Genomic DNA, 27,913 nt, shown 5'->3' with positions numbered 1-27,913 from the left:
CCATGATCTTACTGAATGGCAGAGCAGGCTTGGGGGGTCGTATGGCCTACTGCTGCTCTTATTTTTTATGTTCTTATTCCCCCCCCCCCCCTCCCACCACCTACACCCCCAAGACAGACTCTCTATAGAGGGCAACAACAGCTCTGGAAGCCTGCCACGTAATATATAATGAAGATCCACCCAAGAAAATCAGATGGGATCATGGCAGAATCATGCTGACAGGCAGCAGTGCAATCATGGAGCACTTCTGACAGTGAACCTACGTGCAGGGAAATACGCGGAGGAATGTCTGAACACAAGTTAAAGCAAGTTGCTGCAGAACTAATTTTTTTCACCTCCTCAGTTCCTAGCCCAAGGCAGGTCTTAAAGCCATAAGCACTAAAAGTCTCACCTCATGCTAAATACTAAAGCCATAGCTCCAATAAATCTACAGCAAATCACTATTAATGTACAAGGGACCTCCATAAATTGAGTTCCTTATTTATCAGGGCTGAAAGCACTGCTGACATTAATAAATTGGTTTGTACTTTATCGATCAGCAGCAGCCTTCCATTCTCACTAAGGCATTCATAATGTTGGCAGCTATTCCTGTTTGGTCATTCTTTTGAGTAAGGATGTGAAAACTAAAATAAGCCTCAGGTATACACTAAATTTTCATGTCCTTCAGCAGTATCTGATGGAAGTTGTTATGAAGCAAATCCAGCCCAGCTCCTCAAATTAGTACAATTAGTGTTGCAGAAATTATTTACAGTTGGTACGAGAAATGAAACCAGAAAGTGCGTGAAATACACCACAGAGTTGCCAGCATTTGAAAACAGAACAGACAGATCAACGTTTCAGGTGCAGACCCTCATCGAAACTGAAATATAAGCAAGATCCTTTATATGAGCATCCGATTAAAGTCAAGAGTCAGGTATGCTGCCTACTATCATAAAGAAACAGTCTATATCCTGTGAAGGTTTTTCTTAAAGCTGAGAGGTGAAAAAGTGCTGGATGATATCTGAAGATCATCTCAGTCAAGCAATAAAATGGTATTAGAGGCAAAATGATAGTAAAAACAGCTCCAAACTAGAAAGCAATTAAATGGAAGGTGGACGAGAGAAACCATTAGGAAAATGGGCGAGACAGGTAAGGTCTGAAGCTGCTAATCTCAATATTCAGACACCATAGTGCTGCAGAGTTCCAAGGAGGGAGATGAGATATTGGGCTGAGCCTTAATCGAAGTGCAAGTAATGCATCTTAAATTAAAAGATCAATAATCAAGCACTGCAGGCCTGCAAATTTGGCACCAACCTTCCGTGTACTATTGGGGAATCAGCCTTAATGTTCCTGAAGTTTGTGCTGAGCTTTGTTGTAGCAGTTTAGAAGGCCATCGACAGAAAGGCACAATGAGAATGTGAGGAGGCGATGAAGCAATGAACCACAGGGAGGTCAGCATCACACTTGCAGACAGAAGCGAGATGTTAGATAAAGCAGTCACCCAGTATATGGTCCCTCCAATGTAGAGCAGACCACACTGTAAGCAAATACACTATATCAGACAAGTATGCTTTCTCCTGGCAGTATACAAACATCCACCAGAAATCAAGTTAATTTACTTCTCTGCCCTTACAGCAAGAATAGAGACGTAACTTTCATCCCATGTCTGGGCTGTACATAAATCCAGGTCCTATAAAATGTGGAGTTCTCAGACCCACTCCACCACCCCATTTCTCCATCTTAAAAAATTACTCACAGATTCCTCTGTCTAGCATTGAGAACCATGTTTATTTCGTAGTAAAATTGGTGCCAGTTAGAACATTATTCAAATTATTTAATTGAATACTGCTTTACCACCGGTATTCTGGAGAATATATTATTATTTTATGCCCAAAGACCAGAGATTTATAAATTGTGTTTAAATATTGTGGTACTGAAGTTATGCTGTGAGATATTAAAGGGTAGAAATTGATAGTTTGGATGTAAAATGGGCGCAATGCGCACTAATTTAGCAGTAGGACATCCTGTGCCCAATTTGCACAGATATTGATCCCACTGCTAAATTCGTGAGGACTTTTTTAGGGGTCCCAGACGGATGCCTAAAACAAGCGTTAGGCCCCTTGAAAATATTACTGTGAGGCCTAACACCTGTTGAACGAACTCCTCTGCAAAATTTGTTTCTGATGAGCTGGGCATTCATTTTAAATGGGGTAATGCCTCCACTAAAATAGCAAAGAGAAGAATTTCACACATGTAAAGTTTGCGTACGGTATTATCCCAAATTCAGCGCTTATATGTTTTAATGAAACAAGTTTGGAATTTCCGCAAAAGTTCTCCAGCTGGAGATCAGCAGAACCGCCAGACAAATGGTGTAAATGGCTAAAGATGGCTGTTCATGCTGTTTTGACGAAGGCTCCACTGATCTCCTGAGAAAGTTGCGGCAGGCAATCAGGAGAACCCTGTAGAAATTCAGAGCCAATCTTTTTCCCAATTGTGTTTATTCTGTCTATTCTATTTTCTCAGATCCCCTCAGGCCATATAGTAGACCGAGTGGAATAGATGACCTCAGGCTATTGCCAAAAGTTTTATTAGCCAGCCATCAGGATTGTTAATTTTATCCATGTGATTTATATCAATTAGTGTTAATTGTATTCAGGTGGTGTGTATCAACTGGGGCTCTCTTTTATCCAATAATGAGAGCTTAGTTAGGGTGTGGTGTGCGTAATATGGAGTGTTGTGAATAAAAGCTTGGAAGCAACTGAAGACCAGGCACTTGTATTCTATCCTTCACCACTGGGCTAACCAACTTATAACAAGAATGTAAGGTTCCTGGTGGATGCATCTTGTCCAATTTCCCCTTCCCTTGCATTTGGCACCGCCCTATGCAGTGTCATTGAGATTAGGAACTGATCAGAATGGAGTCTTCAACCTGTGCCCTCCAATCCATGGTGCTGACTGTTGCTCCTCTAGTATGCAGCACAAACCTTAAATTGTGGCTTACCGTAATTCCTCCAATGTATAATAGTAGCAGTCTTTAGCTATTAAATTACAACATAAGTGGCTTGAATTGTTGCTCACAAACTGCTGAATTGAAAGTTAATGTGTTGTTTACTTTTGGCACAGTTTACTTTTTTTATCCAAATAAATACCATAATACAAACAACTGAATACCTACTGTAAAACGCTTTGTTTCCAAATGATAATTACAGGTGGAATAATAATGGTGAATACAACCTTTCCCTTTGGTATGTTTGATCTGTATTAACACCAGGTGGAAAATGTTATAAACTGTACCTGAACGTTACGCCAATTAAAATAAATAGAACCAGAAATACATTGCAAATCCATTAAGGTATTCAAGGTATCATTGTAGGTATGGCACAGGAGGAGGCCATTCGGCCCATCGTGCCTGTGCCAGCTCTTTGAAAGAGCTATCCAATTAGTCCCATTCTTCTGCTGTTTCCCCATAGCCCTGTAAATTTTTTCTCTTCAAGTATTTAGACAATTCCCTTTTAAAAGTTACTATTGAATCTGCTTCCACTACCCTTTCAGGCAGTGCATTCCAGATCATTATAACTTGCTGCATAAAAAATGTTTCCTCATGTCGCCTCTGGCTCTTTTGCCGATCACCTTAAATCTGTGTCCTCTGGTTACCAACCCTTCTGCCACTGGAAACAGTTTCTCCTTATTTACTCTGTCAAAACCGTTAATGATCCTGAACACTACTATCAAATCTCCCTTTAACCTTCTCTGTTCTAAGGAGACCAGCCCCAGCTTCTCCAGTCTCTCTACATAACTGAAGTCCCTCATCCCTGGCACCATTCTAGTAAATCTCTTCTGCACCCTCTCTAAGGCCTTGACATCCTTTCTAAAGTGTGGTGCCCAGAATTGAACACAATACTCCAGCTGAGGCCTAACCAGTATTTTATAAAGATTTGGCATAACCTCCTTGCTTTTGTACTCTATGCCTCCATTAATAAAGCCCAGGATCCCATATGCTTTTTTTAACAGCCTTCTCAGTTTGTCTTGCCACCTTCAAATATTTGTGTATGTGTACCCTCAGGTCTCTCTGTTCCTGCACCCCCTTTAAAATTGCACCATTTAGTTTATATTGCCTCTCCTCATTCTTCGTACCAAAATGTATCACTTCACACTTCTCTGCATTAAATTTAATCTGCCATGTGTCTGCCCATTTCGCCAGTCTATGTCCTCCTGAAGTCTGTTACTATCCTCCATGTTGTTTACTACATTTCTGAGTTTTGTGTCATCTGCAAACTTTGCAATTATACTCTCGATACCCAAGTCCAGGTCATTAATATAGATCAAAAAGAGCAGTGGTCCTAACAGTGACCCAAGGGGAACATCACTGAATACTTGCCTCCAGTCTGAAAAACGTGGTTGTAATCTTCTAGAATTCACTAGATTCTGGAAAGGTCCCAGCGGATTGGAAAACCGCAAACATAACACCCCTATTCAAGAAGGGAGTGAAACAGAAAGCAGGTAACGATAGACCAGTTAGCCTAACATCTGTCATTGGGAAAATGATAGAATCCATTATTAAGGAAGTAGTAGCAGGACATTTGGAGACTCATAATACAATCAAGGAGAGTCAACATGGTTTTATGAAAGGGAAATCGTGTCTAACAAATTTATTTAAGTTCTTTGAGGAAGTAACGAGCAGGGTGGATAAAGGGGAACCAATGGATGCAGTACATTTGGATTTCCAAAAGGCACAAGATAAGAGCTCATGGAGTTAGGGGTAATATACTGGCATGGATAGAGGATTGGCTAACTAACAGAAAACAAAGAGTCGGGATAAAAGGGTCATTTTCAAAATGGCAATCTGTAACTAGTGAGGTGCCGCAGGGATCAGTGCTGGAGCCTCAACTATTTACAATATATATCAATGACTTGGATGAAGGAGCAGAGTGTATTGTGGCCAAATTTACTGATGATACGAAGATAGGTGGAAAAGCAAGTTGCGAGGAGGACACACAGGGCTCGATGTTACCAGGCCTGCGGGTTTCCGGCGGGTTGGGTTTCGGGAGCGTGGTCAACACGCTCGGTGAAATTAGTGGGTTGCCCGCGCGATCGTAGCAGGCAACACACTAATAGGAATCAATTACCTGCTCCTCCGGGGTCCGCGATGCTGGTCTGCGCGTCGGGCGGGCTGCGCATGCGCAGTACGATCTGTCAGCTGGAGGCGCTCTATTTAAAGGGGCAGTCCTCCACTGACAGATGCTGCAACCAATGGAACAAATTGCAGCATGGAGCAGCCCAGGGGGAAGGCTGCTCCCAGTGTAATGATGCCTCACCCCAGGTATCATCAGATGGGGTGAGGAGGAGGGCGAAGACAGAGATCTTCCACCCGGCGGGCGGGAGGAAGCGGCCAGCCTCTGCCACCAAGAAGGCCTGGCTCGAGGTGGCAGAGGGGGTCACCTGCGCAACCAACATATCGCCCACCTGCATACAGTGCAGGAGGCGCTGCAATGACCTCAGTAGGTCAGCCACAGTGAGAACACGAAGTCTTTCCCCTACACTCCATCTGCCACAACACTGCCCCAACCCCACATCTCCTTCGGCACCGCCAACACTACTCTGTCACATCACCCCTCATACCCACTCAAACCCCATCCTCATCTTACCTCCACCTACTCACCTCGCCAGTACTCATCCTGCCACTAACACGCGACCCAATCCTCATACAATCTCATGGCTCTATCCCATACTCACCCTCTCGTGCATCTCCCTCACGGCCAGCCTCACTCAACCTGCCACCACCTGTGCTGCAGCCACAGGGCATGCATCACATATGTGCAGTAGGCAGCGTAAGGCAAATGTTTCGTGAGCATGAAGGGGGTGCACAAGGGTGTCGGAGGGTTTGCCATGGGTGTTACCTATATTGAATTTCAGAGCAACAAACAGCACACATTATATTGGCACCACCACTGCCATGTATCCGCGAATCCTGTCTGTTGTGTCCAATAATGCCCGCTCCTGGGTATCACTATGAGGCCCCACCACTGATGCCACCCATTGTGTTACTGCAGAGTTGGTGCAGGTGTATTTGCAGGGCTCGTCCGCGCAGACGACTGAGAGACATCGGCGGTGTAGCCGGCTGCACCCTGGAAGGATGCGGAGGAGAAGTTGTGGAGGGCAGTGGTGACTTTGACAGCGACAGGTAAGCAGTTGGTGCTGGGGCCAGCCAGTAGCAGCTCGGCATGAAAGAGCCTGCAGATCTCCACGACTACATGTCGCGCGAATCTGCGCCTCCGTGTGCACTGCTGCTCGGAGAGGTCCGGGGAGCTGCGCCTCGGTCTGTGGACCCTGTGGCGAGGGTAGTGCCCTCTGCGATGCGTCTCTCTCTGCGGTAGCCCTCCCTCCTGCTGTGCAGGTGGGCGTGCAACAACACCGTGTTGGGGGGCTCCACGTCTCTGCGGTGGACGGCGTGGACTGCGAGGCTGCTGGGGCTGGTCATGCTGTTCGTCCTCCGAGGATGTCAATGCACCACCCATCTGGCAGGTGTTGGTCTGAGGGGTTGTGCAGGGTAGGTGGGTGGTTCCTTGGACTGGGGCTGCGGTTTCGTGTCGGTCTGTCCTCTGGCTTGGCGGGGGGTGGTGGGGGGCAGGGGTTGCCCTATGTGACGCGGTGGCCTCCTGCGTGGGTGAGGGCTCTCCCCCGTGGAGTGCACCTTGGCACCTGCCACAGGCTGCTGGCTGCAACACGCCTGGTTGGAGAGAGACTATTTCCCCCAGTGTGGGAAACACTCTGCGATGCAGGTAAAATCCCACACTTCCTCTTTTGACAGCTGATTCAGCTCATTAACTGACCTCAACAAGCAAGGTAAGTACTCTCAAGTGGAACCCCGCTGGCTTTAATTGCCTGCGGGATTCCCACCAGCGGGGGCCACGCACGCAGCCCCGCACGTCATCGGGGAACCCGGAAGTGGTCGGGATCGCGGCGCGATCCGGTCACGTGACCGCATATCGGGATTTTCGGGGCCCCCCCGCTGGAAACCCGACCCTAAAATCGAGCCCACAGTGTCTGCAAAGGGATATTGACAAGTTAAGCGAAAGGGCAAAGATTTGGCAGATGGAATATAATGTGGGAAAATGTGAAGTCATCCACTTTGGGAGGAAAAATAAAAAAGCAAAATATTATTTGAATGGAGAAATACTACAAAATGCTGCAGTACAGAGGGATCTGGGTGTCCTCGTACATGAAACACAAAAAGTCAACATACAGGTGCAGCAGGTAATCCGGAAGGCAAATGGAATATTGGCCTTTATTTCTAGGGGGATGGAGTATAAAAGCTGGGGAGTCATGCTACAACTGTACAGGGTGCTGGTGAGACCACACCTGGAGTATTGCGTACAGTTCTTGTGCCCTTATTTAAGGAAGGATATACTTGCAGTGGAGGCAGTTCAGAGAAGGTTCACTAGGTTGATTCCGGGTATGGAAGGGTTGTCTTATGAGGAAAGACTGAACAGGTTGGGTCTATACTCATTGGAGTTTAGAAGAATGATAGGAGATCTTGTTGAAACATATGAGATTCTGAGGGGACTCGATAGGGTAGATGCTGAGAGGATGTTAACCCTCATTGTGGAATCTAAAACTAGGGGGCATAGACTCAGAAACGATCGCCCGTTTAAGATGGAAATGAAGAGGAATTTCTTCTCCCAGAGGGTTGTGAATCTTTGGAATTCTTTACCCCAAAAAGCTGTGGAGGCTGAGTCATTGAATACATTCAAGGCTGAGTTAGACAAATTTTTGAGCAGCAAGGGAGTCAAAGGATCTGGAGAAAAGGCAGGAAAGTGGAGTTGAGGTAAAAATCAGATCAGCCATGATAGCGGAGCAGGCTAGAAGAGCCAAATGGCCTACTCCTGCTCCTATCTCTTATGGTCTTATGGTTTAACTGTTCACCACTACTCTTTGCTTTCTGTCCCCTAGCCAATTTTGTATGCACGCTGCCACTGTCTCTTTAATCCCATGAGCTTTAATTTTGCTAATAAGTGTATTATGTGGTACTTTATTAAATGCCTCTTGAAAGTCCATATACACAGTATGGCCGAAGAAAGCCTCTAGCTCCAAGCTAATGATGAGCTGTCTAAAATATTGCACTGTGTTGAGCCAAACACAACGCTAAAGAGAAAACTGCACAATAACAATATTAAGCATAAAACAAAATCAGAATAAAACCAGAAAGGGCACTGTAAGATATCTTAACACAATAATCAAGTTTCACAAAAGTTCAACATATCTGAGCTCTCTTTACTGTACTTCTTGACAATTATTCAGAAAATCAGTTTGTATTTGTTTATAATGGAATGTAAATGATTATATGTAGCTACTTAATTTTTAAAAACGTTTTAAAAAAACACAGCATTTGGCAGTATAGTGCGCTCCAATACTAATGTGCACTTAAACTGTTTTTTTTTAAACTTAGTTGGCTTATCAGCGAAAGATGCAGAGTAGAATCAAGAAATTTCCCAAAGTGAGCGGGGAAATAAATTAATTTGAAAAAGATATGTTAACTTAAAAAATATATTGATTCCCAACGAATCAGGAAGGTCCAAGAATCCTCAGTTTGTGTTGAGTTAGCCCATTTCAGTTAAGCTAGCAGTAAAGTCACTACAATCAGTGCCGCTGGATTAGAGAAAGTAAAAAGAGTTACATCGAGTTTACAGCACAGAAACAGGTCATTTGGTCCAACTGGTCTCTGCCTGCGCTTATGCTCCTGACGAGCCCACTCCCACCGCTCTTCATCTGACCATATAAGCATCTCCTTCTATTCCTTTCTCCCTCATGTGCTTATCTAGTTTCCCCTTAAATGCATCTATGCCAATTGCTTCAACTAGCGAGGATGGTGGGAATATCGGCCTCCTCCCAATATCCCCACCATCACAGAAGCCAGTCTTCAGCCAATTCGATTCACTCCACGTGATATCAAGAAACAGCTAAGTGCACTGGATACAGCAAAGGCTATGGGCCCTGACAACATCCCGGCTGCAATGCTGAAGACTTGTGCTCCAGAACTAGCCACGCCTGTAGCCAAACCGTTCCAGTACAGCTACAACAATGGCATCTACCCAACAATGTGGAAAATTGCCCAGGTATGTCCTGTCCACAAAAAGCAGGACAAATCCAATCCGGCCAATTACCGTCCCATCAGTCTAATCTCAATCATCAGCAAAGTGATGGATGGTGTCATCGACAGTGCTATCAAGCGGCACTTAGTCACCAATAACCTGCTCACCGATGCTCAGTTTGGGTTCCGCCAGGACCACTCGGCTCCAGACTTCATTACAGCCTTGCTGCAGGAGTTCCTCAGGGCAGTGTCCTCGGCCCAACCACCTTCAGCTGCTTCATCAATGACCTTCCCTCCATCTTAAGGTCAGAAATGGGGATCTTTGCTGATGACTGCACAGTGTTCAGTTCCATCCCAACCCCTCAGATAATGAAGCAGTCCGTGCCCACATGCAGCAAGACCTGGACAACATCCAGGCTTGGGCTGATAAGTGACAAGTAACATTCGCGCCAGATAGGTGCCAGGCAATGACCATCTCCAACAAGAGAGTGTCTAATCACTTCCCCTTGACATTCAATAGCATTACCATCACCGAATTCCCCCACCATAAACATCCTGGGGGTCACCATTGACCAGAAACTTAACTGGATCAGCCACATAAATACTGTGGCTACAGGAGCGGGTCAGAGGCTGGGTATTCTGTGGCAAGTGACTCACCTCCTAATTCCCCAAAGCCTTTCCACCATCTACAAGGCACAAGTCAAGAGCGTGATGGAATACTCTCTACTTGCCTGGATGAGTGCAGCTCCAACAACACTCAAGAAGTTCGACACCATCCAGGACAAAGCAGCCCGCTTGATTGGCACCCCATCCACCATCCTAAACATTCACTCCCTTCACCACTGGCGCACCGAGGCTGCAGTGTGTACCATCCACAGGATGCACTGCAGCAACTCGCCAAGGCTTCTTCCACAGCACCTCCCAAACCCGCGACCTCTACCACCTAGAAGGACAAGGGCAGCAGGCACATGGGAACAAGACCACCTGCACGTTCCCCTCCAAGTCACACACCATCCTGACTTGGAAATATATCGCTGTTCCTTCACCGTCACTGGGTCAAAATCTTGGAGCTCCCTACCTAACAGCACTGTGGGAGAATCTTCACCACACGGACTGCAGCGGTTCAAGAAGACGGCTCACCACCACCTTAAGGGCAAGTAGGGATGGGCAATAAATGCTGGTCTTGCCAGCGACGCCCACATCCCATGAACGAATAAAAAAAAACTACTCCTTGTGGTAGTGCGTTCCACATTTTTACCACTCTTTGGGTAAAGAAGTTTCTCCTGAATTCCCTATTGAATTTACTGGTCACTATCTTATATTTATGACCTCTAGATTTGGTCTTCCCTCGCAAGTGGAAACATCTGCTCTACGTTTACCCTATCAAACCCTTTCATAATCTTAAAGATGTCTATCAGGTCACCCCTCAGCCTTCTCTTTTCTAGAGAAAAGAGCCCCAGCCTATTCAGCCTTTTCAGATAAATATATCCTCTCAGTTCTGGTATCATCTTTGTGAATCTTTTTTGCACTTTCTCCAGTGCTACCATATCCTATTTAGAATACGGAGATGAGACTGTGCACAGTATTCCAAGTGTGGTCTAACCAAGGTTCTATACACGTTTAATGTAACTTCTCTGCTTTTCAATTCTATCCCTCTAGAAATGAAGCACAGTGTTTGGGTTACTTTTTTTTAATGGTTACTTTTCGTGATTTGTGCATCTATAGCCCTGGATCCCTTTACTCCTTTACCCCACTTAGACACTTATTATCCAAGCAGTACGTGGCCTCTTTATTCTTCCTACCAAAATGTAACACCTCACACTTATCTATGTTAAATTCATTTGCCAATTACATGCCCATTCTGCAAGTTTATTAATGTCGTCTTGTATCTTATCGCATTCTTCCTCAGTATTTACTAACTCCCCCAATTTGGTGTCATCCGCAAATTTTGAAATTGTACTTCCGATTCCCAAGTCCAAATCTTTTATATAAATTGTGAACAACAGTGGTCCCAGCACCGATCTTTGTGGAACTCCATTTTCCATCTTTCGCCAGTCCGAGTAGCTACCCTTAACCACTTCTTTCTGTTTTCTATTCTGTACCCAACTTGCTATCCACTCTGCTACTTGTCCCATGACTCCACATGCTCTGACCTTTATCATGAGTCTACTATGAGGTACCTTATTGAAGGCCTTTTGAAAATCCAAATATATTACATCTACTGAATTACCCTTGTCTACTCTTTCTGTTACTTCTTCAGAGAATTCAATAAGGTTGGTCAAGCATGATCTTCCCTTCTGAAATCAGTGCTGCCTACTCTTTATTATATTTTTGTTTTCTAGATGTTTTTCTATTACATCTTTGAGTAAATATTCCATTATCTTTTCTACCACCCACCGATGTTAAGCTAACTGGTCTTTAGTTCTACCTCCCTTTATAAATATAGGAATAACATTAGCTGTCCGCCTGTCCTCTGGCATTATTCCCGTTTCTAATGAATTTTTATATATGTATAATAGTGCCTCTACTATCACTTCCCTAACTTCTTTTAATATTCGCGGATGCAATCCACCCAGACCAGGGGTTTTATCTTCTCCAAGTTTGATTAGTTTATCAATTATCTCCCCTCTTTCTATCTTAAATGTCTTTATATCTTTTTTGATCTCTTCTTCTAATGTCATGCCCACCATGTTAATCTCCCTGGTAAACACTGCAGTAAAATAACTATTCAATATATCTGCCATTTTGCTGTCATTACCTGTGAGTTTATCTTGTGCATCCCTTAGTGGCCCTATCTCTATCCTGATTTTTCTTTTGCTATTTATGTGTCTGTAGAATACTTTACTATTTCTTTTTATATTCCTTGATAATGTAATCTCGTAGTTCCTCTTTGCCTTCCTAATTGTATTTTGGCTTCTTTCCTAACCTTTTCATATTCCCTTTTGTCATCCTCTCCTTTATTGTCTATATGCTTAGAGTTTGCCTTTTTCTTTGGTTTCAATTTTACCCTTATCTCTTTATTCATCCATGGTGTATCATTACTAGCTAGTTTGTTCTTATTTTTTAGTGGAATATATTTCTTCTGAACTCTATTAATCACCATTTTAAATATTTGCCACTGCTGTTCAATCTCTTTGTCTGTCAAAAATGTTTTCCAGTTTATTTTCCCCAGTTCCATTCTCATCCCCTCAAAATGAGCTTTTTTCCAATCTTGGTCTTTGTCTTACTTATGTCTTTCTCAATCATTATTTTAAACCTTATTGGGGCGGATTTTCCTGTGAAAATAACGGCGAGGCTAACAGGCATGCGAAGTCAAACGCGGAAATCCAAAAGTTGCTATACCAGTTTTTACAGAGCTGCAAGAAAGCAGACAAGATCCCGAAACACATCATGAATACCAGATGTGATACACCTCCGTAAACTCCGCGAGAACGATATCTTGCCGGCTGGCTCCCTATTCAAATGAATGGAATGGCGTGAAGTTCCCTGATGGATGCAAACTATTCTCGCCAAAAAAAAAGGTACGTCAAGACATTTTGCGTTTAAGCACACTTTTAATGGCGTGGTAAGTCTTAATGACTGCCAAACAACCTCTCTGGCACTGAAAATCTTCTTTTACAAGTGTGGAGTTTCATTCCTTCAGATTTTGATTGTTTTTTTTTACTTTTTCTGTCTCTTTTATCTCTGTCTCTTAATTCAATACTTCTTTCCCTCTCTTTATTTGCCTTTCTGCACCTGATTTCTGCACCTGATTTCTGCACACGGGACGCAACCAACAGAGTACCCTTCGTCGTCCAGTACTTCCCCAGAGCGGAGAAACTACGCCATGTTCTCCGCAGCCTTCAACATGTCATCAATGACGACGAACACCTCGCTATGGCCATCCCCACACCTCCACTACTCGCCTTTAAACAGCCACCCAACCTCAAACAGACTATCGTTCGCAGCAAATTACCCAGCTTTCAGGAGAACAGCGTCCACGACACCACACAACCCTGCCACGGTAACCTCTGCAAGACATGCCAGATCATCGACACAGATACCACCATCACACAAGAGGACACCACCCACCAGGTACATGGTTCATACTCCTGTGACTCGGCCAATGTTGTCTACCTCATACGTTGCAGGAAAGGGTGCCCCAGAGCATGGTACATTGGCGAGACCATGCAGACACTGCGACAACGGATGAACGGACACCGCGCAACAATCGCCAAACAGGAGGGTTCCCTCCCAGTCGGGGGACACTTCAGCACCCACCGACCTTCGGGTAAGCGTACTCCAAGGCGGCCTTTGAGACACACGACAACGCAAAATTGTCGAGCAGAAATTGATAGCCAAGTTCGGCCTCAACCGGGATCTTGGGTTCATGTCACGCTACACGTAAGCCCACCAGCGAACAAAAGCTATCTGTTTTTAATATAACGGGTCATTTGCTGGCTTTCTCTGCCTTCCGGATGTTTCTGCCTCTCTCTCTCTCTGTTTTTTTTCCTGTTTGTTTTTTTTGTTGAATGTATATTCGGGGGTTCTGTCGGTGACACCTCTCTGTCTGAACACGGTGATTGCCTTGGCAACGGGCAGTTGCAGGGGCAGTCTGTAATCACCATGTATTGTTCTCTGATTTATAAATGCGTCGGCTTCGAGGAATTCCTGACATTTACCTGAGGAAGGAGGAAGCCTCCGAAAGCTTGTAGATTTCAAATAAAATCGTTGGACTATAACTTGGTGTTGTAAAATTGTTTACAATTGTCAACCCCAGTCCATCACCGGCATCTCCACATCATGGGCACCTGATTTGATATTGAATTCACAATTCTAACTTACATTCCCTGGTTCTGACTCTACCCGACTTATCAACAAGCTTCAATCTGATTTGTAAAGAGGATACACATGTGCTTGTCCCATTCACACAGGTCCCAGATGTCCTGCAGAGGGTGCCACATTGGATTGAGGGCCCGATGAGAGGAACTTGGCGTGCAACAGCCCATGAAAAGTCTATGGGCAAATGCAAGTCTAATGAACAGCGGACACCCTTTGTTCGCCTCTCACAGGAAAATCCAGCCCATTGTTATGCTCGCTATTGCCTAGATGTTCCCCGACGTTTACTTATCCTATCTGCTCTGTTTTATTTCCCATTATTAGATCCAGCAGCGATTCCTCTCTTGTTGGGATTCTTGCGTACTGCGTAACAAAGGAGTTCTGAACATACTGTAGAAATTCCATTCCCTTTTCCCCTTTCCCTACCTCTTCTTGCCAGTTTATTTGGGGGTAGTTGAAATCTCCCATGATTATTATTCAATGTCTTTTACTCATTTCATAGATTTGCCGACATATTTCTTCCTCCACTTCCCTTCCACTATTAAGTGGTCTGCAGGGTACTCCTATTGACGTGATCGATCCCTTCTTATCTTTTGACTAAATTCAAATGGATTGTCTTTCTATCTTAATGTTTCTTACGTCCCTTTTTTCTACTGCCATTATGTTGTCTCTAATTATTACAGCTACCCCACCCCCTTCTTCCTTCCCTACCTTTTCCTTGCAATATTTAACTGCCAGTCCTGTTCCTTTTGTAGCTATGTCTTAGTTATCCCTACTACATCTGGCTCCTTGCTACGAATTATTGAATTCATTTCCCCCATTTTGTTTCAGATCCTGTGCACATTGCTGTACAAGCAATTGAATTTGTTTTTATCAATTCTTCCTCTCACTTTATTTTTACCAGTCATTTTGTACTTATGTTCTATAACTGAATTTGTTCCCTGACTGTTTATGTTACCCTAATTCTTTACCTTGGTCTGACCTTTACTCTATCATCTATTTTTTTTAATCGTTCATGGGATGTGGGCGTCGATGGCGAGGCCAGCATTTATTATCCATCCCTAATTGCCCTTGAGAAGGTGATGGTGAGGAGCCTTCTCAAACCGCTGCAGTCCGTGTGGTGACGGTTCTCCCACAGTGCTGTTAGGAAGGGAGTTCCAGGATTTTGACCCAGTGACGATGAAAGTACGGCGATACATTTCCAAATCAGGATGGTGTGTGACTTGGAGGGGAACATGCAGGTGGTGTTGTTCCCATGTGCCTGCTGTCATTGTCCTTCTAGGTGGTAGAGGTCGTGGGTTTGGGAGGTGCTGTCGAAGAAGCCTTGGTGAGTTGCTGCAATGCATCCTGTGGATGGTACACACTGCAGCCACGGTGCGCCAGTGGTGAAGGGAGTGAATGTTTAAGGTGGTGGATGGGGTGCCAATCAAGCGGGCTGCTTTGTCCTGGATGGTGTCGAGCTTCTTGAGTGTTGTTGGAGCTGCACTCATCCAAGCAAGTGGAGGGTATTCCATCACACTCCTGACTTGTACCTTGTAGATGGTAGAAAGGCTTTGGGGGAGTCAGGAGGTGAGTCACTCACCGCAGAATACCCAGCCTCTGACTTGCTCTTGTAGCACAGTATTTATGTGGCTGGCCCAGTTAAATTTCTGGTCAATAGTGACCCCCAGGATGTTGATAGTGGGGGATTCGGTGATGGTAATGCTGTTGAATGTCAAGGGGGGTTGGTTAGACTCTCTCTTGTTGGAGATGGTCATTGCCTGGCACTTGTCTGGCGCGAATGTTACTTGCCACTTATCAGCCCAAGCCTGGATGTTGTCCAGGTCTTGCTGCATGCGGGCACGGACTGCTTCATTATCTGAGGGGTTGCGAATGGAACTGAACAGTGTGCAATCATCAGTGAACATCCCCATTTCTGACCTTATGATGGAGGGAAGATCATTGATGAAGCGGCTGACGATGGTTGGGCCGAGGACACTGCCCTGAGGAACTCCTGCAGCAATGTCCTGGGGCTGAGATGATTGGCCTCCAACAACCACTACCATCTTCCTTTGTGTTAGGTATGACTCCAGCCACTGGAGAGTTTTCCCCCTGATTCCTATTGACTTCAATTCTACTAGGGCTCTTTGGAGCCACACTCGGTCAAATGGTGCCTTGATGTCAAGGGCAGTCACTCTCACCTCACCTCTGGAATTCAGCTCTTTTGTCCAAATTTGGACCAAGGCTGTAATGAAGTCTGGAGCCGAGTGGTCCTGGCGGAACCCAAACTGAGCATCGGTGAGCAGGTTATTGATGACTAAGTGCCGCTTGGTAGCGCTGATGATTGAGAGTAGACTGATGGGACGGTAATTGGCCGGATTGGATTTGTCTTGCTTTTTGTGGACAGGACATACCTGGGCAATTTTCCACATTGTCGGGTAGATGCCAGTGTTGTAGCTGTACTGGAACAGCTTGGCTACAGGCGCGGCTAGTTCCGGAGCACAAGTCCTCAGCACTACAGCCGGGATGTTGTCGGGGCCCATAGCCTTTGTTGTATCCAGTGCACTCAGCTGTTTCTTGATATCACATGGAGTGAATCGAATTGGCTGAAGACTGGCTTCTGTGATGGTGGAGATATCGGGAGGAGGCTGAGATGGATCATCCACTTGGCACTTCTGGCTGAACATGGTTGCAAACACTTCAGCCTTGTCTTTTGCACTCATGCGCTGGGCTCGGCCATCATTGAGGATGGCGATGTTTACAGAGCCTCCTCCTCCCGTTAGTTGTTTAATTGTCCACCACCATTCACGACTGGATGTGGAAGGACTGCAGAGCTTTGACCTGATCCGTTGGTTGTGGAATTGCTTAGCTCTGTCGATAGCATGTTGCTTCCGCTGTTTAGCATGCATGTAGTCCTGTGTTGTAGCTTCACCAGGTTGGCACCTCGTTTTTAGGTACGCCTGGTGCAGCTCCTGGCATATTTCTTTTATCTTCAGACTTGTTATTTTCACCAGATCTCTCCCCCTGTCTTACAAGTTTGAAGTCCTATCCACTGCCCTATTTACCCTTTCCGCTGGCACACTGGTCCCATTCCAGTTCAGGTGGAGTCCGTCCCAGCAGTCCAGCTCCTTCCTGTTCCAGTACTGGTGCCAGTGTCCCATGAAATGGAACCTCCTCCTTCCCACACCACTCTTTCAGCCACGAATTCCCCTTTCTGATCTGTTTATCCCAATGCCAATTAGCAAGTGGCTCGGGTAGTAATCCTGAGATTGCCACCCTTGAGGTCCAACTTCTGATATTCTCTTAGCAGGACCTCCTCCCTTTTCATCCCTATGCTATTTGTCCCAACATAGACCATAACAAATGGATCTCCCCCCTCCCTTTCCATGTTCCTCTCCAGTTGCTCCGAGATATCCTTACCCTTTGCACCAAGTAGGCAACACACCCTCCTGGACTCTCGGTCGCAACTGCAGAGGACGATACCTATCCCCTTAATTATTGAATCCCCTATGACTACAACCTTTGTATTTGCTCCTCCCCCCTTGGACTGCCTCCTGCTCCACAGTGCCGTGGTTAGCATTCTGGCCATCCTTTATCCTTTTCCTCACAGGTTGCAAGTACATTGTACCTGTTGGACAGGACTGGTGTCTGCAGGACCTCCTTCCCTACCTCTCCTAGGTTCCTCTAACCCTCCAACTACTCCTCATCACATTCAGGAAAGAAAGATAAGAATGTAAGGACATAAGAAATAGAACCAGGAGTAGGCCATATGGCCCCTCGAGCCTGCTCCGCCATTCAATAAGATCATGGCTGATCTTCAACCTCAACTCCACTTTCCCGCCCCATCCCTATATCCCTTGATTCTCCTAGTGTCCAAAAATCTATCGAACTCAGTCTTGAGTATACTCAACGACTGAGCATCCACAGCTCTCTGGGGTAGAGAATTCCAAAGATTCACAACCCTCTGAGTGAAGAAATTTTTCCTCATCTCAGTCCTAAATGGCCAACCCCTTATCTTGAGACTATGACCCATAGTTCTAGACCCTCCAGCTAGGGGAAACAGCCTCTGAGCATTTACCCTGTCAAGCCCTCTAAGAATTTTATATGCTTCAATTAAATCACCTCTCATTCTTCTAAACGCCAGAGAATATAGGCCCATTCTACTCAATCTCTCCTCCTAGGACAACCCTCTCATCCCAGGAATCAATCTAGTGAACCTTTGTTGCACCCCCTCTAAGGCAAGTATATCCTTCCTTAGGTAAGGAGACCAAAACTGTACACAGTACCCCAGGTGTGGTCTCACCAGAGCCCTATATAATTGCAGTAAGACATCCTTAGTCTTATACTCCAACCCCCTTGCAATAAAGGCTAATGTAACATTTGCCTTCCTAATTGCTTGCTGTACCTGCATGCTAACTTTCTGCGATTTGTGTACAAGGAAACACAAATCCCTCTGAATACCAATATATAGTAGTCTCTCATCTTTTAAAAAATATTCTGCTTTTCTATTCTTCCTACCAAAGTAGATAATTTCACATTTCCCCACATCATACTCCATCTGCCACGTTCTTGCCCATTCACTTCACCTGTCTACATTCCTTTGCAGACTCTTTGTGTCCTCCTCACAGCTTCCTTTCCCATCTAGCTTTGTATCATCAGCAAACTTGGATACATTACACTTGGTCTCCTCATCTAAGTCATTGATATATATTGTAAACAGCTGAGGCCCAAGCACTGATCCTTGCGACACCCCACTAGTTACAACCAGCCAAACCGAAAATCACCCGTTCTATTCCTACTCTCTGTTTTCTGGAGCCCTAATCTTGTGTAACAACCTCTTGTGTGGCACCTTATCAAATGCCTTTTGAAAATCCAAATATACTACATCCACTGGTTCCCCCTTATCTACCCTGCTAGCTATAACCTCAAAAAGCTCTAATAAATTTGTCAAACATGATTTCCCTTTCATAACTCTGTAAGGCAGTGTTAACTCTGCCTAATCATATTATGAGTTTATAAGTGTCCTGTTACCATGTCCTTAATAAAAGATTCTAAAATTTTCCCTACTACTGATGTCAGGCTAACTGGCCTATAGTTCCCTGTTTTCTCTCTCCCTCCTTTCTTTAATGTGGAGATGCCGGTGATGGACTGGGGTTGACAATTGTAAACAATTTTACAATACCAAGTTATAGTCCAACAAATTTATTTTAAATTCCACAAGCTTTCGGAGGCTTCCTCCTTCCTCAGGTGAACGGTGTGGAAATGACATTTTCGAATCCTTCGCATTTGAAAATCACAGAACAATGCCTGGTGATTACTGCCCGTTGCCAAGGCAATCACAGTGAGCAGACAGAAAGGTGTCACCTAAAAGGCCACCGAATATACAAACCCCCCCAAAAAAAAGAGAAGGAAGACAGTCAATGACCCGTTATATTAAAAACAGATAACATTTGTTCGCTGGTGGGGTTACGTGTAGTGTGACATGAACCTTTCTTTAAGAGTGAGGTTACATTTGCTACCTTCCAAACCACGGGGACCATTCTAGAATCTAGGGAATTCTGGAAGATCAAAACCAATGCATCCATTATCTCTGCAGCCACCTCTTTTAAAGCCGTCCGATGTAGGCCATCAGGCCCAGGGGATTTGTTGGCTTTTAGTCCCATTAATTTCTCCAGTACTTTTTTTAAAACTCATCTTAATTACTGTAAGTTCCTCACTCTCATTAGACTGTTCGTTCCCCACTATTTCCGGTATGTTTTTTGTGTCTTCTACTGTGAAGACAGATACAAAATATTTGTTTAACTTCTTTGCCATTTCCTTATTCCTCATTATAATTTCTCCTGACTCTGCCTCTAAGCGACCCACGTTTACTTTCGTTAATCTCTTCCTTTTTACCTCCTGTAGAAGCTCTTACAATCTGTGTTTTTATTTCTTGCTAGTTTACTCTCATATTCAATTTTCTCCCTCTTTATCAATTTCTTGGTCATTCTTTGCTGATTTCTAAAACCCTTTCAATCCTCAGGCGTACTATTCTTTTTAACAACATCGTAAGCCTCTTCTTTTAATCTAATACTATCCTTAACTTCTCTAGTTAGCCACGGTTGGATCACTTTTCCCATGGAGTTTTTATTCCTCAAGGGAATGTATATTTGTTGAGAATTATGAATTATTTCTTCAAATGATCATCATTGCTTATCTCCCGTCATATCTTTTAATCTAATTTCCCAATCTACCTTAGCGAAATTATAAGAACACAAGAACATAAGAAATAGGAGCAGGAGTACGCCATACGGCCCCTCGACCTGCTCCACCATTCAATAAGATCATGGCTGATCTTTGACCTCAACTCCACTTTCCCGCCCAATCCCCATATCCCATGATTCCCCTAGAGACCAAACTCGCCCCTCATACCTACATAATTGGCTTTGTTTAAATTTAAGACCCTGGTTAACTACATCACTCTCAAACTCAATATGAAATTCTATCATAATCCCTCTTCCCCCAGAGGATCCTTAACTATAAGATTACTAATTAACCCTGTCTCATTACACAATACTAGATCTAAAATAGGAAGAGACAATCACAAATATCTTATATCACAAATATCTCTAAAGAGGTACAATATGACCAGACAAAATATTAAATTATATACTTTATGCTAATGTATTCTCAAAGTTGGTCACTTTGTTGAGACAGACGCAGAGCAATGGATAACACATATGGCTGATGGGTTAGAATGGGACTGTACTGGACCTTTTGCTGAGAAGTAAAAATTGAGATTTCATTAACTGTTATTCTGCCAAGTTGCTTTAATCTTTAACTCCATTGTTGGTGAATATGACATTTAGCAAATGTCAGTTCTCTAGTAGAAAACAGAACTACTTTTTGATCACCAAGTCTTGCTTGGAAGGGAATGTCTCAGAAATGTAGTGACAGAGGTTCATGTAACACTGAACACACTATTCCACCAGATACGGCATGTGGAGGAGTTTTATTGTTTCTTCTTTGGATTTTTGGGCAAGGTTATCTTTGGCTTAGATTATCCTGCTTTAGTCTATGGAAAGCATCAATCTGAATGCCCATTTTTCTGTTGTCAAACCTTTGAACATTTTATTGCAAATTCTCTATTCAATCAGTTGATTAATCATCCATGAAAACACTGCTCATTTGCAAACTAATGATGCCAGTAAAATAAATAAATCTTATTATCTACATTCTCCTTTTAAAGGGAAGCTATTCTCACATGCTTCCTGAGGACGATATATTTTCTTTTTTTGTTAGCTACTTTATTTTATAAACAGCAATTTAAAAATATTGAGGACTCAGAAGGTCATTTAAATCCCTGAATAAATCTTAGTAATAATTAGCTTCTTTTTAATCTGCACATGGTTTCTATTTTCATTCTAAAGGAGCATAAATATATTGTTAAACATGTCATTTACTTGTTTCTATTGCTTCTGAGGCATATATTTCAGATGGATAGAGAAAAAGAAAAAAAACTGCAAATGCAAATACTGGAAATGTAGGGAAAAAATACTCTGACAAACGGTTATTCTCAAAATATTAACCTGTCTTTTCCTTTTATAGATGCTGACAGGCCTGCTATGTATTTCCAGCATTCTCTGCTTTTGTTTTAGCAACACACATACATAAATAAATAGCAGGAGCTGTTCAACCTCAGGACAGAATGCCTATCTCAATACCATTCAATCTTACATAAATAGTCTGAGAATAGTCTTGATTTAAAACTAATTTATTAACCAAGAATTGGCATGTAATTAGTGACTGGTGAATTCTGAGTCGTGGCTGGGTTGTTAGGGGAGAAATCAAGCAGAACCCAGATGCTTTTCTGTATGGATCAAGAAATGGAAAGTCACTCCCAGCCGTTTTTACACATCTCCTGATCAGGTAACAGAATAAATAATGGTCTGGGAGGAGGCTCACAACCGACCATCTCTTCCAGATAGTGATATGGACTGCAGGGCAACTAAAAGTGGGAAAATAAAGGTCTTAAATTGCTATGGTACATAAATAAAGAAATATATTGCCATATTGGAAGTTTTAGGCAGCTAGTTTCCTGTAACATCTTCCTCTGAAACTAAAGCAGATTTGTGCTTCTACAAATGACTTTTCTGCTTCACTTGTGATTTTTATTCCTCAAATTATCTAGTTTAATTTTTTTCCTCATATTTATGATTTCCGTATTTCCCCTCTCCCATTTCTTTCTCGCTGTAATTTTCCTTTTTTAAATTCTCGTTGTGTGTATGAAGTAAGTCCTTTATGTTGGCTCCTGGACTGTTAACATCCCATTTCTACCATATCATAAAATTGACTGATAGAAAACAATTTACCCCAATTCTTGTTACATTGTAGTTGGACAAAATAAACCATTTTTACACAACCGTACCTGCATATTTTCTCGAAGATCAGTTGCTTCCCGTAATTGCTGGACAACAGTCTTGAATATTTCGTCTACAGATTTTATCAAGATTGTTCTCATGCTAGCATACTCTCTTGACTTTTTAGCTTTCCTCACAGAAAGACCACGTTTGTGAGGTTTCCCTCCGCCTCTTCGGTTAGTGATTGCCACATGTACAAATAATGAGGCATATGGTAGAATTTCACCTGTCAGTGACTGAAGCAGCACATGTCTGTATCCTGGTTGCAAGCATTCAAAAGGAATCGTATACTGACCAATAAATTCATCTCCAATGTAGTCATCATCTAGAACGACAAATCGTACCATTGCCAACTCGGGGAGGTTAATCTGGAATTCAAAACTTTCATCAAAAATGGGGTTCTCTCCATTTTGGTTCACAGTTTTAGTTCTTTGTTCTGCACAGTCTGCAGGTATTCCATGGATTTCCACATACACATAGGGATCCACAACATCACCTTTAGAACCTGAACCTTTGGGTTTTGGGAAGTTTTGGCCACTAATGATTTTGATGTGGAGTAGTTGAGGAGAAACACCTGGCACTGAATCTTTAGTATTGGCACTAAAATAGGACACTTCTTCTCTCATGATGGCAGGACGAAGCACGTACCCACAATTCCCATTCTGACGGAACCAACCGATATTAAGGTCCATCATTAAACCAGGTGTCTGGTAATTCATTGCCACTACTTGGCAGCCACATTTCCAAAAGTCCTGAGGGTTCATATTGCTTGAATCTATCCTCATTGGACTTGGATATATTCTGGCGAGGAAACGTTTATTGTAATTCACAAAGTCCTTTGGGTATTCGTTGGCAAGTCTACCAGCAATTACTTCATTGAATGAACAAAATTCCCAGAATTTCTGATTTTGAAGCGACTCAGGAAAGTCTTTAAACAGCACAGATTTACAAAGTGTCACCATGTCTGAGAGTTCTTTGCAAAGCTGAAATCTTTTGTTTGGAACTACATTCTGCTGGTCTATATTCTCACCTGCTATCCTTTGTGACATCTCTACACCTTCATCTTCATCTGTAACATAACCTTCCAGGCCTGTGCAATTTGCTGGTAGCTTTTTTGCCTTTAACAAAATTTTGTACTTAAGAATTTCAGGGGAGGGTAGGTAACTGTCATCAACAGCTGGGGGCTTTGTGTACAGTTTGTCTCCCAAAATCTGTTTTGTATGTTCGATCATTACCTTCTGCTGTTTTAATGAACAGTGGTTTTCCAAACATAAAATCAAAGGGTATTCCGATGCAACAAAAGCGTATTTGTTAATTGTGTCAATGACACTGCGGAAGACTATCTGTGATGTCATAGTATGGCCTGTGTAGATGACGGGTTCATTGTCGGGTCCATCCCATGCATCCACCTCAATACTTCGGCATCCCATTTTCAGAGCACGAATATATCCTGTGATATCTGAAGGACCTCGGAACTGGTCCTCAATCAAGTAGGTGTTGTGTGATGCATTAATATAATAATGAGATACTGGGTGTGTCATGTCCTGACAAACTTTCTTGTGCTCGGGATCAAATATATGGCATTCAGGTGAGATGAGGTACTTGGTAAAACCATCTAAGGAAAGCCAACCTTTTCCTTGTCCTTCTTTTGATGGCTCATATTTCTGAATAATGTCCATGCTCACTTGTTCTGTAACATGTGGCATTCCCTGCTCTGCCTCCAAAAACATCGTCATGTCCTTGGAATCTAGAAATTCTTTATTGCTTGAAAATTGGACTAACAAAAAATATATTTCTGGCCTCGTGCAAAGCTCATGATAAACTTCTATAAGTTCATCTCTGATAACATCAGTTCCTGGTTTTTCTTTTGCTTTGTGCAATTCTTTGAATTTCAATTCGATTCTGGTACTTTTCAGTCCAGAGTTCAGATTTTTAACAAGCTGTACAGCTCTGCTAAATGGTATGTGTCCTACATCTTTTTTATCAGCTTCAGCAAATACACTTGAAAGCCATGATGTCCGCATAGTATTGTGACTGCTCTCTATCATGTCTAATGTGTGCTTCCCATAAGAGATCAGGTACCGTAAGCCTGTAACCCAAATATTTGCTATATCTGCAGAATTAGCTACAAGGTCCAATGACTCATAGTTTTCTCCATATATTATTGAAAATGCACTATCTTCTGAAATATGATCATAAATAGCATTGGTGCGAAACGTTTCCGTATTTTTTCCTGTGCGGACCTCTTTGATTGACTTTATGTCAATCTTTGCTTTATCCGATTCTTTCTTTGAAGGATCCCATCTAAGGGATTGCATGTCTGCATCCAAAAGAAAATAGCGGTGATAGACTCTGGAATTTGAGCGAATCTTTTTAAGTTCTGAGCCCTCAATCATTGAATTGATACAGTCACTGGCACTGCTGATCTTCTTTTCTGTTGGCATGCTGCTGAACGAGACCGTTTTCTTTCTCTCCCGTCGTTGTCTGGTGCCATCCTGCAAAGAGGAAAAAGTTCAATAAATACAAATGTTTATGTGCAGGATCTTTGATAACACATGCAAACCTCTGTTCCTATGGCTTGGAGAATGATTGGAAGGAGCAAACGCATGGAACAGTAATACTGTGATGCTACAAGATAGTGACACTGTGCATCCACAGCCCTTTCGGGTAGAGAATTCCAAAGATTCACAACCCTCTGAGTGAAGAAATTCCTCCTCATCTCAGTCCTAAATGGCTAACCCCTTATCCTGAGGCTATGCTCCCTAGTTCTAGACTCTCCAGCCAGGGGAAACATCCTCTCAGCATCTACCCTGTCAAGCCCTCTAAGAATCTTATACGTTTCAATGAGATCACCTCTCATTCTTCTAAACTCCAGAGAGTATAGGCCCATTCTATTCAATCTCTCCTCATAGGACAACCCTCTCATCCCAGGAATCAATCTAGTGAATCTTCCTTAGGTAAGGAGACCAAAACTGCACACAGTACTCCAGGTGTTGTCTCACCAAAGCCCTGTGCAATTGCAGCAACACTTCCTTACTCTTGTACTCCAACCCCCTTACAATAAAGGCCAACATACCATTTGCCTTCCTAATTGATTGCTGTACCTGCATGTTAACTTTCTGTGTTTCTCGTACAAGGTCACCCAAATCCCTCTGAACACCAACACATAATAGTTTCACACCATTTGAAAAATATTCTGTTTTTCTATTTTTCCTACCAAAATGAATAACCTCACATTTCCCTACATTATACTCCATCTGCCACCTTCCTGCCCATTCACTTAACCTGTCAATATCCCTTTGCACCCTCTTACTTTCCTACCAAACTTTGTATCGTCAGCAAACTTGGATACATTACACTCGGTCCCTTCATCTAAGTCATTAATATAGACTGTAAATAGCTGAGGCCCAAGCACCGATCCTTGTGGCACCCCACTAGTTGCAGCCTGCCAACCCAAAAAATACCCATTCATTCCTACTTTCTGTTTTCTGTCCGTTAACCAATCCTCAATCCATGCTAATATGTTCCCCCCAATCCCATGAGCCCCTAATCTTGTGTAACAACCTTTTATGTGGCAACTTATCGAATGTCTTTTGAAAATCTAAATATACTATATCCACTGGTTTCTCCTTATTTTCCCGTGCTAGTTAGACCCTCAAAAAACTCTCATAGATTTGTCAAATACGATTTCCCTCTCATAAAACCGTGTTGGCTCTGCCTAATCATATTATGATTTTCTAAGTGTCCTGTTACTATGTCCTTAATAATAGATTCTAGCATTTCCCCTACTAATGTCAGGCTAACTGGCGTGTAGTTCCCTGTTTTCTCTCTTCCTCCATTCTTGAATAGCGGGGTTACATTTGCTACCTTCAAATCCACGGGGATCATTCTAGAATCTAGGGAATTTTGGAAGATCACAACCAATGCATCAGCTATCTCTGCAGCCACTCTTTTAAAACCCTAGGCTATAGGCCATAAGATCCAGGGGATTTGTCAGCTTTTAGCCCGATTAATTTTTCTAAAACTTTTTCTTTACTAATCTTAATTACTTTAAGTTCCTCCCTCTCATTAGACCCTTGGTTGCCCACTATTTCCAGTATGTTTTTTGTGTCTTCTACTAATACTTACATAATTGGCTTTGTTTAAATTTAAGGACCTAGTTTTGGACTTAACTACATCACTCTCAAATTCAATATGAAATTCTATCATATTATGATCACTCTTCCCCAGAGGATCCTTTAATATACGCTTACTAATTAATCCTGTCTCATTACACAATACTAGATTTAAAATAGCCTGTCCCCTATTTGATTCCTCGACATATTGGGCCCGATGTTAGCAGGGCTGCGGGTTCTCGGCAGGGGGGCTATCGGGTGCGTTAAATTAGTCGGTTTCCCGCGCGATTGTAGGATCCAATCCACTAATTGGATCCACTTACCTTCTACTCCGGGTTCCCCACTGCTGATCTGCGCGTCGGGCGGGCTGCGCATGCGCAGTAAGATCTGTCAGCTGGAGGCGCTCTATTTAAAGGGGCAGTCCTCCACTGACAGATGCTGCAACAAACAGCAAAAATTACAGCATGGAGCAGCCCAGGGGGAAGGCTGCTCCCAGTTTAATGATGCCTCACTCCAGGTATCAATACATGGGGTGAGGAGGAGGGGGAGGACAGAGATCTTCCTCCCGGCGGGCAGGAGGAAGCGGCCTGCCTCTGCCACCAGGAAGGCCTGGCTCGAGGTGGCAGAGGAGGTCACCAGCGCAACCAACATATCGCCCACCTGCATACAGTGCAGGAGGCGCTCCAACGACCTCAGTAGGTCAGCCAAAGTGAGTACACGTAGTCTTTCCCCTACACTCCGTCTGACACATCACTGCCCCCAACCCACATCCCCTTCAGCACTGCCTACACAACTCTGTCACATCACCCCTCATACCCACTCAAACCTCATCCTCATCTTACCTGCACCTACTCACCTCGCCAGTACTCATCCCGCCACTACCACTCAACCCAATCCTCATACAATCTCATGGCTCTCTCTCATACTCACCCTCTCGTGCATCTCTTTCACAGCCAGCCTCACTCAACCTGCCACTACCTGTGCTGCAGCCATAGGGCATGCATCACATATGTGCAGTAGGCAGCGTAAGGCAAACGTGTCGTGAGCATGAAGGGGATGCACAAGGGTGTCTGAGGGTTTGTCATGGGTGTTACTTATATTGAATTTCTGACCAACTCACATTACATATTATATTAGCACCACTACTGCCATGTCTTCGCGAATCCTGTATGGTTTGTGCAATAATGCCCTCTCCTGAGGATCACTATGAGGACCCACAACTGATGCCACCCATTGTGTCACTGCAGAGTGGGTGTAGGTGTATTTGCAGGGCTCTTTTGCGCAGACGACTGAGAGACATCGGCGATGTCCCCGGTTGCACCCTGGAAGGATGCGAAGGAGAAGTTGTTGAGGGCAGTGGTGACTTTGACAGCGACAGGTAAGAAGATGGTGCTCGGGCCAGCCAGGAGCAGCTCGGCATGAAAGAGGCTGCAGATGTCCACGACTACATGTCGAGTGACTCTGAGCCTCCGTGTGCACTGCTGCTCAGAGAGGTCCAGGAGGCTGAGCCTCGGTCTGTGGAACCTGTGGCGAGG

General features: G+C 43.7%; 1 protein-coding gene across 1 annotated transcript in view; it reads right to left on the bottom strand.

Moving 5' to 3' along the window:
• The window catches only part of LOC137342229 (inactive phospholipase C-like protein 2), a 321,745-nt gene that overhangs the window by 145,182 nt on the left and 148,650 nt on the right, over positions 1-27,913 (bottom strand). The window contains exon 2 of the mRNA XM_068006038.1: positions 22,272-24,758. Within this exon, the coding sequence (XP_067862139.1) occupies positions 22,272-24,758 (2,487 nt within the window). The remainder of the gene's footprint in view (positions 1-22,271; positions 24,759-27,913) is intronic.

The sequence above is a fragment of the Heptranchias perlo genome, chromosome 2 (genome assembly GCF_035084215.1).
Source record: "Heptranchias perlo isolate sHepPer1 chromosome 2, sHepPer1.hap1, whole genome shotgun sequence".
In the NCBI taxonomy this organism is placed as follows: domain Eukaryota; kingdom Metazoa; phylum Chordata; class Chondrichthyes; order Hexanchiformes; family Hexanchidae; genus Heptranchias; species Heptranchias perlo.
The sequence above is the reverse complement of the archived record's forward strand: the minus strand, read 5'-3'. Positions and strand labels throughout refer to the sequence as shown.